This window comes from Mandrillus leucophaeus, unplaced genomic scaffold (genome assembly GCF_000951045.1).
Source record: "Mandrillus leucophaeus isolate KB7577 unplaced genomic scaffold, Mleu.le_1.0 Scaffold35, whole genome shotgun sequence".
Lineage (NCBI taxonomy): Eukaryota > Metazoa > Chordata > Mammalia > Primates > Cercopithecidae > Mandrillus > Mandrillus leucophaeus.
In genome coordinates this window covers 5,744,499-5,762,046 of record NW_012103698.1, presented here as the reverse complement: position 1 = coordinate 5,762,046, position 17,548 = coordinate 5,744,499, and the positions used below count along the sequence as shown (strand labels likewise).

At 33.3% G+C, this 17,548-nt stretch overlaps 1 protein-coding gene across 1 annotated transcript in view; it reads left to right on the top strand.

Moving 5' to 3' along the window:
• SPRED1 (sprouty-related, EVH1 domain containing 1) overlaps positions 1-17,548 on the top strand; it is a 103,239-nt gene that overhangs the window by 51,104 nt on the left and 34,587 nt on the right. Inside the window, exon 3 of the mRNA XM_011989328.1 lies at positions 15,741-15,909. Within this exon, the coding sequence (XP_011844718.1) occupies positions 15,741-15,909 (169 nt within the window). The remainder of the gene's footprint in view (positions 1-15,740; positions 15,910-17,548) is intronic.

Genomic DNA, 17,548 nt, shown 5'->3' with positions numbered 1-17,548 from the left:
ACATGCCTATAGTCCCAGCTACTCGGGAGGCTGAGGCAGGAGAATCGCTTGAACCCGGGAGGCGTAGGTTGCAGTGAACCGAGATTGTGCCACTGTACCTCCAGCGTGGGCGATGGAGCGAGACTCTTTCTCAAAAAAAAAAAAAAAAAAAAAGAAAAGAAAGTCTTACTTGATGTGTGTGAGCTGTAGCCTCTGTTTCCTTCTAAATCTTTAAAGCCTTGATTTCTTCCTTTAATTCTTTAATGCAAGTTAGTATTACCTTGGAGCACATACAATTTAAATTAACTAAAATTTAACTGTTTGTACACTTGTGTACATTTGTGTACATCATAGAGTTCCACATTGCCTATTTAGTTTTTATTAGATATAATGGTTCTTTTCTGTAAGTAGGACACTTCTGTCTTACATTTTATCAAAAGGTTTACCATTTGTACAGGTTATGTTATTTGACCATTTTTAGCTGATACATGATATGTGACATGTAAATTTAAAACACTGAATTGTAATACAGCTTAAGATTTTTTAAGTTTCTGAATTAACTAGTAACAAAATGTTTGCTAAAATATTTACTACTAAACACAGTTTTTAGTTATGGGGATCTAAAGTAGTTTTTCCTTAGTTTACTTAATAGATAATAAAATATTATAAATTTGCCAGTATTATTAAAATTTGCTAAAGCTATGCTTTTTAAACCATATTATGGGCTAAGGTATGACAAAAGAATAGGCTGAGTAGAAAGATAGGAGTCTTTTAAAATGCCTGAATTCCTGAAGATGCTCTGTGGGGACAAGAAAAAGCAAGATTATAAGACAGTTACCATTATAAACTTAGAGTGACAAAGGTAATATTGAAATGGAGAAAGGAAAAACCAGAAATATTTCCAGTTTAAGAAGTTGCCAAAGAGATTAAGGAATTGTTTTTAGGATTAATAAGTAATTAGGTTGTGGATAAAATTGTTTATAGAAATTGAAGTGCCTTTAAGATAATGGTTCTATTGTTTAAAAAGAGTATGTTTTAAAAATAAGGTTTCTTTCCAGTTACTCTAGCCTAAAACAAAATTAGAGTATTTCTTTTCTAGGAAGAAAATAATGTGGTTATAATATACCAGTAGCTTTATTAAAAATGAGACTCACCCTTTCTATCATGGGGGAATCTTAAAAGACCAGGGAAACATCTTTCTGCCTTGGGTTGAACTTTATCGAAGTGCAGAACAAGAATTTCCTGCTAAGCTTTTCCACTGTGCCTCTGAATTATTCCTTTGTGAAACTTCAGTCCTACAGAAGTGCTCCTCCACTAAAAACCAATTGCCCTAACTAACTTTTCCTTAGGATTCAGCCCTCCTAGCAGTTTTGTTTCTTGAAAGATACTAGTTCTCCTATTCACCATAATACTGCAGTTAGGAAAAGAATGGGAGTGGGAGCAGAGATCGTGGAGTATTGTTATTGTTCCTTATTTCCCTTACAAGTTATTACTCTATCACCCACATGTATAAATCCCATTATTGAATCTATGTAGCATTCAAATCAGCATCTATTAGCTTTCATTTTCATCTACTGATCTTAACAATTTCTTCCCAAAGCCAGATTTTCTACATCTGAGCCTCATCATCATTCTTGGCTACTTTTCTTTGCAGTCTCGACCTTCTGGTCTTCATTTCATCAGGCTACTTTCCTGGATCTGGTTGTTACCCAGAACTGTTCCATTTGAGGAATTTTATAATTTCCTGTCGTTTCTTTTTTATTCCTGTCCTACTGCTCTTTAATTTCATATCTTTGCTATTACATTGTGCGTCCAATTTTTTCCTTACTTAACTAGATTCCTTCTGGCTTCAGTATTTTTTTATTGTTTTCTTTTTTAATTTAATCTAAATCTTTTCAGTCAATCTCTGAAACAACCCTTTCATTCATATTTCAGTAGACGATATGTTGCTAAAGTTTTTTTTAACCTTACTTGACACTAAAGGAACGTCATTGAATCCTACAGTATTTTCTTTTAATACTCTTTTTTTGGGCCAAACACGGTGGCTCACACCTGTAATTCTAGCACTTTGGGAGGCCGAGGCGGGTGGATCGCCTGAGGTCAGGAGTTCGAGACCAGCCTGGCCAACATGGCAAAACCCCATCTCTAAAAAAATACAAAAAAAATTAGCTGGGCGTGGTGGCGGATGCCTGTAATCCTAGCTACTCAGGAGACTGAGGCAGGAGAATTGCTTGAACGTGGAAGGCAGAGGTTGCAGTGAGCCGAGATCGCACATTTTGCACTCCAGCCTGGGTAACAAGAGTGAAACTCCGTCTAAAAAGAGCGAAAAATCTTTTCTCTTTAAAGGTGAGTTGTTCATTCATGCAATAAATATTGTTGAGTGGCTGCTCTGTGCTAAGTACTGTTCTAGGCACTGGGAATATGTAAGTGAACAAAAATAGAAATTTCAGTTCTTAAGAGAATATACATTCCAGTGAAAGATAAATATTACAATAAGAAAACAGGAAAATGATATGCTAGACAGTACTAAGGGGAAAAAACAAATTAGGAAAAGGGAGTATAGGGGAAGATTTTTGGTGGGGATGGGGATTGGTTAAAATGTATGTAGACACAGTGACCAAGGAAGGCCTTACCAAGAATGTAGGTAACATTCATGTAAAGATTATTTATATTGTGAATAGGGTCTCATATTTTAGTTTGTATGTTCAGATTTTCAAATTTTGAGTATTCTTAAAGTAGAATAAAGTTATCTTGTTTCAGTTCGTATGTTAAACTGTATCAGATCTTGAAATTGTTTGAATTTGGTGAATGTTCTCAAAATGTGCATCAACAATAGTTATAAACTTAGGAATTATCAGTGATCCCTCCATTTATTCAAACAGATCTTCTTTATTCTTGATTCTGTTTCATTCTTTTAATCTCTACCCCTCTCATATCTTTCCTGCAAATAAGCCTACTTTTTTTTTTCATTGCCCAGTTTTACCTGGCTCTTTCTAGCTTCTGTCTTGTTTACCATAATTAAATTTCTAAAACTTAGGTCTAATACTCTTTTAGGATTCACCACTAATTTCCTAGAGACAGTTTCATCTCCACATAGAAAATGTTTATAATCTGGCTCTGTCCTCCTTTGCTTTAATCTGTCTGCCTTTTTTCTCAAAGGTGATCATTTCCATGGTATTGCCTTACTGAGTTACTTGTAGTTCATCAGAAGTACAATGCATAAGAAAATGCCCTTCCCTTTTACATTAATAAATATGGTACTATACAGATAGCATATTGAGAGATTATGTGGAGTAGAGAATGTTGATAAACATGTTGCTAATGCTCAGAAAACAATAATGGCAGGAAACAGTGGTTTCCTTCTTACTGTCATAGATGGAAAAATAGGAAAACTGGGTTAAAGCACCTTGGGCAAACCAATTTTGCTGTGAAGAATTGGAATTGAGATAAATGGTAATAATAACCAGTCTAGAATCCTGTTCATTTCATTATTAACCCATTGAAAAGGTAATAAATTATGCATTAATTACTTTCTGTGCAGCCATGAATTTTGTAGTTTTCCCCAGCGGTTGTTTTGCAACAGTTAATTATTTAATATTGCTAGTATACCTTGAAGAGGGGGAAAAAGTCTGCCTATTAGCATTTCTGTTCTCTTTCCCTGGAGCCTTGTGGGAACTGGTTCCTGAAAATCAAGATTTAGAAAATGTCCCAAATTATTATACCTTCCTGGTTACCTTTATTTTCTCATTTAGCTTAACACTTTCACCTTTCTTCAGTGTACTCTTTATTATTACATTTCCTCTTTCTTCTTTCAAACCCTGCATTTGGCATCTGAAATATTTCCTCTTTACAATTTATTTTAAACTAACATCATTACATTCTTTAGTTATTGCTTTTCACTGGTTGATTTGGTCTGTCAGCCTCATCAATATTATCGTGGCTTCATCGTTCTCTTTTATACGTGATTGTGGTATATTTCATAATTTATTTCACATCCTTTCCATTATCTTCCAATTGCCATTAAACTGTAATAGCCTCCATCATAGCTAAATTAAAGCCCAAACTCTGACCTCAAATTATTGACCATACTTATTAGCTTTCCAAATGTTTCTGCATTACTTTTGTTTTATTACATTCTAAATTATAATTTGAATGTGTCCTGCTTTTCATTGAGTGGTTGACTGTTGTATTCCTTTGTTTAATCAACCACTGAGTGCCTTCTATGTGCTTGACTTCCTGTGTTAGTTTCCTTGGGCTGCCATAACAAAATAACGTAGACGAAATGGCTTAAACAACAGAATTTATTTTCTCACAGTTATGGAAGGTGGGAAGTCCAAGGTACTGGCCAATTTTCTGTTTCTGGTGTGGGCTGTCTTCTTGGCTTTCAGACTGTCGCTTTCTCAGGGTGTCCTCACATGGTCTACGGAAAGAGCTCTGGTGTTTGTTCCTCTTATAAAAGTTCCCATCAGATTAGGGCCCCACCTTTATGACCTCATTTAACCTTTATCATTTCCTCACAGGCTCTATTTCCAAATGTGGTCACCGTGGATATTAGGACTTTAACATATGAATTTGAGGGGAGCACAAACCCTTCAGTCCAGAGTACTTCCTATTCCATTCTACTGTTCCTGTTGATTGTCAGTTGAGTAGTATTCTATGATGTGCATGTACCCTCTCTAAATTATTGTAACTTTGATATGAAGTTGATTATCTGCTAGTGCTAGTTTTTCTCATTAGACTTCTTTAACTTTTGTGGGGGGGGTATATTTTTGCTTATTCTTTCAGAACTCTAGACAGTTTATGTTTTTTCATTTATAGGTACATTCACTTAAGTTTTTTCTTAGGGATATAAAAATGTGGCAGGGGGCTATTGTAAATGATATATTTTAAAAATCATTTTTGGTATCTTTTGAAGCTCTTCATGCAGCTTTTAGAATAATGTTAGACAGTATTGGTGCGATAATATCTCTTTATTTTCTTTGTGAATTTAAAGGAATTTCTAATGTTGCACAGATAAGTATGATGTCAGCTGTTGTCTTGAGATGTCCTTTATCATGATAAGGAAGTGTTCTTACGTTCTCCACCTCCCCGGACTAGAATTTGGTGCTAATTTTTATGAAATCTGGTTTTGCAAATGTCTCACAGACTTTTTAAATTGAAGTTTTTGTTGATATAAGTGTAGATTATTAATTGCTGTTGTAAGAAATAATAAAAAGAAATGCTACGTACACTCTACCCTGTTTTCCCTGTGGCAACATTTTGCCAAACTGTATTGTCATATCACAAGGAGGATATTTCTGTTGATACAATATATCATATTCAGATTTCCTCAGTTGCTTGTATTCACTTTTGTGTGTATTTAAGTCTATACAGTTTTATCACGCTTTCACTATCACAGACAAGATGCAGAACAGTTTAGCAACCACAAGAATCCCTTCTTTCTGTTGATTTTATCACCACATCTATTTCCTTTTTGCCATGCAACCACTGTTCTGTTCTCTCAATTATTTCTGTAATTTTTCTTTCAAAAAATGTTATACAAGTATAATCATAAGTATGTAACCTTTCAGGATTGACCTTTTTTCTTTCATGATCATTCTCTGAGGGTTCATCCAGGTTATTGAGTATCTCCAGAGTTTGTTCCCTTTATTGTTGAGTAGTAGTCTGTGATATATATTTATATGACTTATTGAAGTATGTCTTGGCGGTTTCCAATTTGGGGCTAAATATAAGGTTGCTGTGAACATTCACATACATGTTTTTTTTTCTGTGAATGTAAGCTTTATTTCTCTGGGATAAATGATCAGGTATGCAGTTGCTGGGTTGTATGGTAGTTGCATATTTAGTTTTGTTAAGAAACTGCCAAACTTTTTTCTAGAGTGGGTTTATCATGCCATATTGCCACCACCAGTTTATGAGCAATCCATTTCCTAAGCATCCTCACCGGCATTTCAAGTAGCCACTATTTTTTGTTTTACTCATTCTGAGAGATATGTAGTGATAATAACTTACTGTGGTTTTAATTGCATTTTTCTGATGGCTGATGATCATCTTTTCATTTGATTATTTGTATAATTCCCTATAAAATGTGGTGACATTCTTGTTTTTTGACCTCTAGTCCTTGCATATTTCCAAGAGGTGCTGGTGGAGTCCCAGTGTATCTCACCTCACATTCCCTCATCCCATGGCATTCTTGCTTTCTAATCGTTCACTTTTGTTAATAGTTACAGGTCTCTAATGGTTTTCTGTTTTATTTTTCAGTTAGTTTGGTAAGTTATAGATTTTTAGGAAATTGGCTTGTTTCACATAAGTTTTTGTATTCAGGGTCATAAAGCTTTATATTGTATTCTTTATTAATTTTTAAATCTTTACTTTTAGTTTTATCCTTCTTTTTCTTCCTAACATAGTTTATTTGTACTTTTTCTTTTTTTCTTGTCCATTTCACTGGTCTTTGCAACTAATCAACTGTTGGCAAGGATACTCTCAAGACCTTTTGTATACCTTTTACCTAAATTCACCAGTTTTTAGCATTTGCCACATTGAATGTATCATTTTTCCCCTCTCCCAACACACACACACACCCACACCCACACACACACACAAAAAACACTTTTTTTTCTGAACTATGTGATGTAAGTTGCATTACAGCCTGCTTTTTACCCTAATTGTTAGCGTATTTTTCCTAAGGACAAGAATATTCTCTTACAAAATTATAGTATATTTTTCATATTTAGGAAATTAACATAAATACATTACTTTAATCTACAGTCCCTATTTCAGTTTTTGCAACTGTCTGTGTAATGTTCTTCTGACAATTTTGTTTCTTCAGTATAAGATTATGTTGCATTTAACTGCCATAGCTCTTTAGTCTTTTGTAAAATGGAGCAGTTCCTCAGTCTTTAATGACATAGACATATTTAAAGAATACTGGGCAGTTACTTTATAGAATGTTTCTCAATTTAGATTTTTCTAGTGTTTCCCCGTGATTAGATTCATATTATTCATCCTTACCCACAATATCATGTAACATCTTGTGCCAGAAAGTAAAGTTGTACTCAAAGGATGAAATCTTGTTGAAAAGACACAAGTCAGCCTGAAGGAGTTCCCTTTATCCAATTAAATTAGGATAAATGATTATAATTCATTGACTAAAACAGGAATTCATATTATCTATATTCTAAACAAGCAAGCAAATGGGGGAAAAGTAGTTCTTCCCTTCTGTAGAATTTTTTTAATGAATTCATACTCTTTAAATTCTTAATACTTTTTTGGGGTTTATTATATTCATTTTTAACATTTTAAATTGGACATTGAGTTCATTTTTTCAGATTTTTATTTTCACTCTAAGCTTTTTAAACTGCAAATTTCCTTTTTGGCTTCTTGTTTTGGATTGTTGCACTACACAAATTTGTATATGGAGTTAATTTCATTATCTTTTAGTTCTAAGGGTTTTCTAATTCTCATGCTGATATATTTGATTCACTTGTCATTTAGAAACAGGTATAATTTCTTTCAAAAGAACAGGTATTGTAAATTAAAATTGTATTGCATTGTGTTTAGAGATTATAGGCTATGCGATAACAATTACATTTGTCAAGATATATGTTATATTGTGGGTAAATGATTAATTTACCTAAGTCTTCCACATATTTTAGAAGAACATATTTTTCAGGTAATTCATACAGGTTTCTGTGTGTGTCCCATAGGTCAGACATTTTAATGGTGGTATTCAAATCTGCTTTACCTTTACTAATTTTGTGTCTATTTCATCTATCAATTATTGAGACATATATTCAGGTGTCTTACTGTGATTATATATTTGTCAAGTTTTTCTTGTGTTCTTTTATTCTTGGTTAATAAAAATATATGGATTATATTTCTACTAATTGAACTTTATTCATATTACCTTTTAGCCTAAGAGTCCATTTTGCTTATTGCTCTTGGCATCCACCAGCTTTTCCCAATATTATGATGTCAAGTTTAATTCCAGCAGCACACTTTTTCATATCCTTGTAGTCATGTGAGGCTCCAGTTAAATTTTATTCCTCTATTGGTTGTTTGTTCTAATTTTTATTATTTGCACACATATGTGTATACTTTCTCGCCTCATTTCAGTAGGAACTAGGTAGGAGTGTGGGTTTACTGGAGTATGGAAACTGTAGATACTGGTGTTCCAGTTACTATCTTTTTGAGTGAAAATAAAATACGTATGTATGTCTGACTGTCGAATATTTGATCTCTTTTGTAACTTGCTGGTTTTTTGTATGAACTATTTAGTCATTAAAAATAATGTGTTAAAATAATGTGCCATAATTATGAAAATATGATACCATTTTCTTTCCTTCTTTCCTCCTTTATTCCTTTTTTTCTCCCTCCTTCCCTTCCTTTTGTGGTAGCTGAAGGTAACTGAACTGCTATTGTATGAGAATCACTGCCATTGCTGCTTCTGTTACTATTTTTTTTTTCAATTTCTAAAGTCCCACTCAGCTCAGAACACAGTGTTAAGCACAAAGTTATATTAATAGGCAATTGTAAAAACATGTATTTGATAAGATAATTCTATATAGAATGTCATAATGTATTTCTTGAAGGGTACAAGTTTTTATATCATTCAGAAAATTAAAGTTCATAATAAGAGGCAGCTATTTGAGAGATCAGTTATTGACTTTGGATATCAAGTAATTTAATTTGAATTTGGAATTATTATTTTAAAAATGAAATTATTTTTCATTGGATTCAAAGGTATTTCAGAAAGTTACTAGTAAAAATTTTTATGTCTGGTTACCAAGGGTACTACTTCTTAGATAACACTATTTGTGAACATGTAATTATCTACTTGTAAGGTAGCAACTATAATATAGTACTTAGTAATTTGAAAGTATATATTTAATTGTACTCTCTTCTTCCAAATTATTAATTGTTATTAGTGAAAGAAAAATGCACGTACACCCATTTTTGGCTTGGTCTATTTTAAATGCTTCTGGCGAGCAACACAGTTATTTTACGATGGGAGTTTTGCTCTATATTTCCCAGAATAACTTGGAATAAGTCTTCAGAAGTTGTAGTTATTTAGTAACCACAGTTTCTCTCCCTTTTTTTCCCTCTGTAAATTCTTACCCTGGAACTTTTCTCAGATGAAGGAAAAGGGTTGGAGATTGAAGCATTTTTACAGCCTTTAGAATCCATTAACTTAAACTCCTCAGAATTTATTCACATAAATTCTTTGAAGTGCTTACTACTTGTATCTGTCACTCAAACACCTCTGTCTCCATACTCAAAAATCATCACTTCATAAATGATCTCCCATCCTCACATAGCAAGTAACCTATTGTGGGGTAGTGGCATCACCTAGTTACCAACATCACCATCACTACTAAGATGTATTGAAGATTTACTGTGTGTTGGGCAGCATTTTGAATACTTTATGTATTAGCTCATCTAATTCTCAAAAGTCAGCTGGATGGTGAATGGTAGAGACTGGATGGGACCCAGCAGGTCTTGGCTACAAAGCCTACAAGCTTAACTAATTACTATACTGAATTCCTCTTACACAATAGTAACAGTTTTCTTCTTCCTTGGGAAGTGAATGTGTCATGCTCCTGCCCTATTCTATTTTTCATAGCTTAATCATTATTTTGAACACTTTTCACTCATATAAAAATCCATTTTTGTTAAACACCTTTCTTCTTCCGCTGTCCCTTAACCTGGTGTAGTATAAGGAAACCATTTGTCTTCCCTCTCCCTTCATCTGTTTCAGATTTTAATAAATTTATATCAACAGTATTTTCAGTTTTCTTGAAGTCCAGAGTTCACCTGTTTATCTGTATTTTCATAAATAACGTCTGTTTAATGTGAACAGACAAAAGAATAAAAAATAAAAATAGATTTTATAAGTTGTTCTTTTCGCTACCACTGGATTGAAAGATCTTCTTAAAATACCTGTGGTTCCAAAAATATTTACCTTGCTAGTAAAGAATTTAGACTTGTATGTCTTAAGCAAATTAGATTTGTTTAGATCTGTGTTGGAATGCAAAGTTGTGCTACCAAAAACACCTACATGTTGTATTTTCCTCCTTCATTATTATAGTCACTTTCCTAGAGCTGGCTCCAGCCAGTCTATCTGCAGCAATTATATTGTACTCCAACCTGGCAAGATCTGTTTGTATGGAAAAGTCTGAATTTTTCTTCATGCAGTCAGTATAAACATTTAAGTGCTATTGAATTTGTTGCAGCTTTTTCTAGTTTAAAATTTTTCATTTTATGTGTGTGTGTGTGTGTGTGTATATATATATATATTTTTTTTTTTTGGTAAATGTCTGTATTTCTAATCCCAGTGCATTTATAGGTGATCAAAAGTTCAAAAAGTTCTAGTACAAATACTAAAACATTACTCTAATTTGTTGTCAACCAGCCGCATTTTTAATGGATCAGTGAAGGGTTATTCTTGTCACATTATTTTAGCAACCTATTCTTTATAGTTACTGTTGATTGAGTCCTACATTTAATATTTACTTTACAGTAGCTGTCTACACTTCTGATGTCTTTCCAGTTTATTAATATGAAGTATCTTTTGAGTAAAAAAGAGGGTGAGGCCACTTACTGGTTGGCTTTTAAATTTATCTTTACTATCTATTTTATGAATGTCTTTCATTAATATAGTGGGGGCCTGATGAAATTCACACCTACAGCTAATTAATACTAGCAAGAAGTTTGTTCAGCTTTTAATTAGAATTAGGTATGTGTTCCAATACACTGAATATTTTTAAGATTATGTTTTCAGTAGCTTCTGGCAATGGCCTTTAGGATAGTCTTAACAAGACTTAGAATTATTTATTTCCTTTTGCACCATGTCTTGTCTTACAAGACATTAATTGTCATTGGTAATTAGCCTAACTTCCTATTGGCCAGAAATAATGTATCCCTTTACCTCATTTCTCCTACAAAGTAAATAATTCACTTGGTAATATGGGATTGGTTGTTTTTAATCTCTTGTCAAAGATGTAATTGCTATTTTCTACAGTTTGCTAATTATGCCCGTCTCAAATATGGTAATTCAGCATTGAACTCTGCTTCCTGTATGACTGTTGTTACTAATATTGCTGTTATCTTTTAAGATACAGAATTAATACAGTGAAAACTACATTGGGCTAACGTCAGAACTTAGTGTTCTGATATAGTTGAGAAGGGACAGTGAAAATAGGCAGTAGATTTCAGTAATTTTAAGAATCCTCTATCCCTTAAAATTATTTTTGCTTTTCAGAAATGTAGATTTAGTTCTGATCAGATGATGAGTAAACATCTTCTGAGGCATTCTTTTTCTTTGCTTTCTTTTTCTTTTTTTTTTTTTTTTAAACAACTTTCAACCCCATTGATTTTTTTTTTTTAAGTTTGAAGTAGATAGTTGGTATCCATCTCTGTTACTTAATCAAGGTGTACTATACATTGTCTTTAGTGTGATTAAAGTACATTTTTTAAAATGCTACTTAAAAGCAAAACAACTTTCTAATATATTATGTCACTTAGATAAATAAGAAAATATTGTACATTGCATAGGGAACCTGTGAGAATTATGTAAATGAGTGATAGACTCTTCTAGGAGGCATATCCTAAAAAATATCTACAAAGATGTTGGGCGATTGTGCCAACAGATCACCTTTTTTCTGTTCCACTGCCTGTTCCAAAATTCATGTTAGCAACTACCATAGAAGTTTTTACCTAAAGGATAATCAGTTTTATGCTACATTAAATATATAATACCAACAGTATTTTCTCACATTTTATAGATAGAAGTAAACATGTTGAGATCTAGTTTATAATTAGTATATTTTTGTACTGGTTGGTACGATATTTAAACTCGGTATTTTCATGACTTTTTGGTGGAACACATTTCTGCATAGGTACTTATGTGAGTCAAAGAGCTAGTTCATTAGCCTCTTCATTTCCTCAGTGCATTTTAAAGCTCATTTTTATTGATTTATTTATAATTTCATCTTTTAGATTCAAGGGATACATGTGCAGATTTTGTTACCTGGGTATATTGGATAATGCTGAGGTTTGGGGAATGATGGATTTTGACACCCTTGTACTCAATAGGTTTTCAACTCTTACCTCCCTCCTTCTCTTTCCCCAGTGCCTATTATTGCCATCTTTGTGTGTCTGAGTATCCATTGTTAGCTCCCACTTATAAGTAAGAACATGTGGTGTTTCGCTTTTTGTTCCTACATTAATTTGCTGAGGATAATGGCCTCCAGCTATATCCATCTTGCTGCAAAGGACATGATTTCATTCTTCTTTATGGCTGTTTAGTATCCCATGGTATATGTTTTATAAGTATATATGTATCACATTTTCTTTATTTAATCCACCGTTGATGGACACCTAGGTTGATTCCATGTCTTTGCTATTGTGAATAGTGCTTAAACTTATTTTTAAAACTACTTTTTCTTTGAGTTTTGGGACGCTCTAAACAATAGATGCCTTTTGAAGACGAGATTAGGGTAGATCACGTTGAAATTTTATTTATCTGAGAGTTAATAGTTGAAAGTATTAATTTTGGAAAATAGAAGAGGGGGCTAATTCAGTAATATTTTCATGTATTAAAAATTAATTTAGTGGTATTATATATTAAAAACTAGAATCAAACTGTTCTTATGTCCTCCCCTTTTTAACAATTCCGATTTAGCATTGTTTTACAAAATACTGCTTTTCCCACTGTTTATGGATATAGTAAAAATGTTGCAGTAATTTCTGACACTAACATTTACTTCCCCTTGAATTCTAGAGCTTAATCCTGAATTATTGTTGTTGTTGCAAAATGGTTGTAACAAATATTTAATAGTAAATCTGTGTAAAATGCTTTAGCAAAGTGCTGACTCATAAAAGTTCTGGATATATGTACATTCCTTTCTTGTTTTGAGATGGAGTTTCACTCTTGCTGCCTAGGCTGGATTGCAGTGACACAATCTCGGCTCGCTGCAACCTCTGGCTCCCAGGTTGAAGTGATTCTCCTGGCTCAGCCTCTTAAGTAGCTGAGATTACAGGCACCCACCACCATACCTGGCTAATTTTTGTATTTTAGTAGAGATAGGTTTCACTGTATTGGTCAGGATGGTCTCAGACTCCTGACCTCAGTCGATCTACCTGTCTCAGCCTTCCAAATGGCTGGAATTACAGGCGTGAGCCACTGTGCCTGGTTGTTAATTCTTTTCTAATACATGTAGAGTCGTCAAAGTATAGGAAGCAAAACTCTTGAGAGAATTTCACTGCATTGCCTATAAACGGGCAGTACTGAACCTTAGTCACATTTTTGGTTATTTCTGAATTAATAAAAGTTACTACCAAGAATTATTATATTTGGTGGTATGCTGATAAAAGGTTTAGCAATCAGCTTTCAGGAGGGGACACAAGTCAATGATTTATAGCATTTACATACCTCCACCATGGCTGCTTTCAGTCAGCATGCCATCATTGCATATGGCATTGGGAAGAAATGAGCAGTAGTGTGGCATTACATAGTATTTCTACCATACAGATACGACAGACATAAACTACCTCAAGAACATAGGTAATTGTGAAAATAGAGTAAAATAATTTGGAACTGATGAGTTTTGTGTATTTATTATTTTATTTTTAATGTAATTTATTTCATTGTAGAGTTATATATTCTAGCTTTTTAACAATGGCTTCCAAAATTCCTGAAAATTTAATATCTGGCTCTTGGGAGCCAGTATAAGCAGACTCTAGCAGACCTCCCCTCCAAAAGCATAAATTAGAGATTCCTAGTCCATGATCTATGAATGAGTTCCTAGGGAAGTGCATAAAGCCTGAAAGTTTTTCTGAGGAGAAGTATTGGTTTAGTACCTAATGTTTGTCTGCGACTGTAACTTAAGGATTTGGCAAATAGACAAAGATCAGCTCATGCAGGGCCTAGTAGGTCATAGTAGGAATTTTAGTCTTGAAAGCATTGAAAAGACATTGAAACTAGGAAGTGGTCCAGTAAAGTTGCTATTTTTATTTTAAGAAAAATTATTACTCTACCTGCAGAGTAGTGTAATTACTACTAGTAATTCACTACTACTAGTAATATATGAGGGGATCATCAGCAGTGCATGGAAGAGATGTGCAAGTGATAATGGTGATTGGAAAAGAGTGGAGGTAGTGGAAGGATAATCTTTCACCAAATACCAACTGAGCATTTATTATGTGTCATGTGCTACTATGGGTTTCATTTGAATTATTTTTAATTATTTCCTCCTATTTTCTTATAGTGGATTCTTAAAATAAGGTATGTAGTTCTAGTCTTTTTATTAATTAGATTAATTGCAAAGATCACTGATAGATCCACTTCTGTTTTATATAGTAATAGTGACAACTAACATTAAGCATATTGTGAATATGATGAAAGACAAAGGCCCAGGAACGAAAGATTGAAGAGACCTTATAACTGTCCTGGAATGGATCCTACACTGGAAAGATTTTTAAAATGCTATAAAAGACATTATTAGTATAGTAGGCAAAAGTGAAACATGGTCTGTGGAACATGGTCTATAGATTAAAGTCCTGTGTTGATTTTAAATTTCCTGAATGAGATCACCATACTGTGATTACATAAGAGAACAGTATTGCACTTAGGAAATACACTCAAGTGTGTATTAAAGATCAGTAGAACATAATATATGTAACTCCTTTGAAAGAATTCATAATAAATGTTTATACATGGACATATGCATAGAGAATGTTAAAAATTAATGTGAATAGGTCTGGATAAAGGGCAAACAGGAATTTTCTGTGTTATTCTTGTTACAGGTATTTCTACAAATCTGAAATACTTTCAAAATAAAAAATTTAAAAACCAAAGGTGTATTGCTTCATACATTGCATGAAGCTCTTTACATGAATGCACATTCGGTCATTCCACTCTAAGCTCTGGGATATTTTAATACTGCAATTTCTGTTTTAGAGATGAGTAAACTAAGACTTTAAAAAGTTAGGTAACTCACTTAAATACATATTTTGAGAAAGTGGCAAAGAGTATTTGTTTTACTGCCATGACCGTTAAATTCTTACACAAAATATAAATACATCTTTTAAGACATTTAGGAAAATGACTTTATTTTATTTTGTTTTGTTTTGTTTTTGAGACAAAGTCTGACTGTGTTGCCCAGGTTGGAGTGCAGTGACCTGATCTCAACTCACTGCAACCTCCGCCTCCTGGGCTCAGACGATTCTTCTGCCTCAGCCTCCTGAGTAGCTGGGATTACAGGCATGTACCACCACGCCCAGTGAATTTTTTATATTCTTAGCAGAGATGGCGTTTCACCATGTTGGCCACGCTGGTCTCAAATTCCTGATCTCAAGTGATCCGCCCGCCTCGGCCTCCCAAAGTGCTGGGATTACAGGTGTGAGCCACTGCCCCCAGCCAAAAATGACTTTAAAAAATTAAATTTCTATTACTACCAACCCCCTGCCTCTTTCCTGAAACTAATTCCTGATATATTCCTCCAGAAATTTTGTGTGCAATGGGAGTGTGTATATGTGTGTATTCTTTAAAATGGGAGTATAATAAGCATCCTGTTTATAATGTGCATTTTTTTATTCCATCTTAATCTCTTTAGTGAGTGACTTCGTGAAGACTTTATTTAAAATATTCGAAATTATTCATTAAAAAGTAATAGCTTTTTATCACCTCAGTTTGTATTTATGAGCTACATTAGATGCATTTGATACATGTATATTAATTTTTGGTATTTGGCTTTTGTCAGGTGGTTTTGGAATGTATGCTTAAAAAAGACCTCATTTATAATAAGGTCACTCCAACATTTCACCACTGGAAGATTGATGACAAGAAGTTTGGTCTTACATTTCAAAGTCCTGCTGATGCTAGGGCTTTTGATAGAGGTATCCGAAGAGCTATAGAGGATATTTCTCAAGGTAAGTATTCTTGACTATTTTCTTAATTTATTTATCAGTTATATATAGTAGAGGTTATCTTTCTTACAGTTGACCAGAAGTAGTTTTCACACTTTGACCATGTCAGCTTTTGTGATATGTGACCCGGCTTTGAAACCTCACAATAGATGAAGAGAAAATAATAGACTCCTTAACCTGATTTGTATTTGTCACATCATAGTCTATGTCAATTGCATGTACTATCTTGAATAGTCCATCAACAGCTGACTTCAGATAATTCAAATGTTTTAAAATAAAAGCTTGAAGGAAGGGGGACTAGAAATGTACAGCTGTGAGAATCCCAGTTGGTATTCTACTTGTGTATGTATGACACCAGTCACATCCTTTTTTTGGGTAATTATATAGAACTTGTAATATTCAAATGTATGTAGACTGTAGTTATTCCACGACAAAAGTCTTTACTTTATTGATTTCATTATTGAGGATTGGCAGACTTCCAAACCTCATCTATTCCTTTGTTGTCTTTTCAGTCTATTAAAATGTTAACTCAAAAGCATACAGGTTTTGAAGGGAAGAATAATGTTTTTTTATTTAAGACTGACTTATGCTTACTTAAAAATCACATTAAAACCCATTTCTTCCCATTAAGGTAGAAATATCTAAGACTTGATTTTTTTTTCTAATTAGGAAGGAAAATTATTTCAATTTAACTTTCTGTATGAAGTAACTGAAAGTGTGCTAGACTACATTGTGATTTGTGTATTTTGAAGATGTCATTTTAATAAGAAAATCTGAAAACATAAACTATGAGACCAGTCACAGGCAAGAACATGGAAATACGTTGTACAAATCTGTTTTGATAGTGCATGAAACTGTAGTTAAGTAATTTATTTAGCTACTTTAAAAGATTGGAATTTGGTAAATGAGTAATTTTTTATTCTGATCCAGAAAAAATTACTATGAAGTAATAGTACCCATTTTGTATTTATTGTAAGACCCCATAAATTCTCCCTAGATCAGTGTTCTTAACCTTGGCTACACATTACAATCATCTGGGAAGCTTTTGAAGCTTAAAATGACTTAGTCTCCACTCCAGACCAATTGAATCTATCTGGGGAATGGAGTCGAGTCACCCATTATTTTTCACAAACTCCAAGTAAGTTCAAATATAGTGAGGAATTGTTCTCTAGTCAAGTAATTGTAATTTGAATTTGAAGAAAAAAAATAAGAAACTTAAAAAAAAAAAAAATACATGATGCCCTGTGCCTCATTCCACAGAGATTCTGATATATTTTGGTTTGACGCCATACTCTGGCATCAGTGTATTTTTTGACAATTCCTCAATTGATTCTAACCTTTAGCAAGGTTTGAAGAACCAGTGCTTTAAAGAGAAAAATATTATCCATGGCTGCTGGAATTTATATGATTTAAAGTTTTGAATTACTTTTAAGCTTATGCTCATGTACCATAACTGTATACTTCTTTCACTAGGATCAAATAGATTGGGTTTAATGTTTTAAAAAATGATTTACAAGGAGTAGCTTACAAACTCCCAGGTAGAATAGACTATAGTACTTAGTCTGCCTTGTTATTTTTGAACATTGAAAAACATTAGCTAGCATTATCATCAGCTGTTATATAGACTTTCAACAATGTGAAA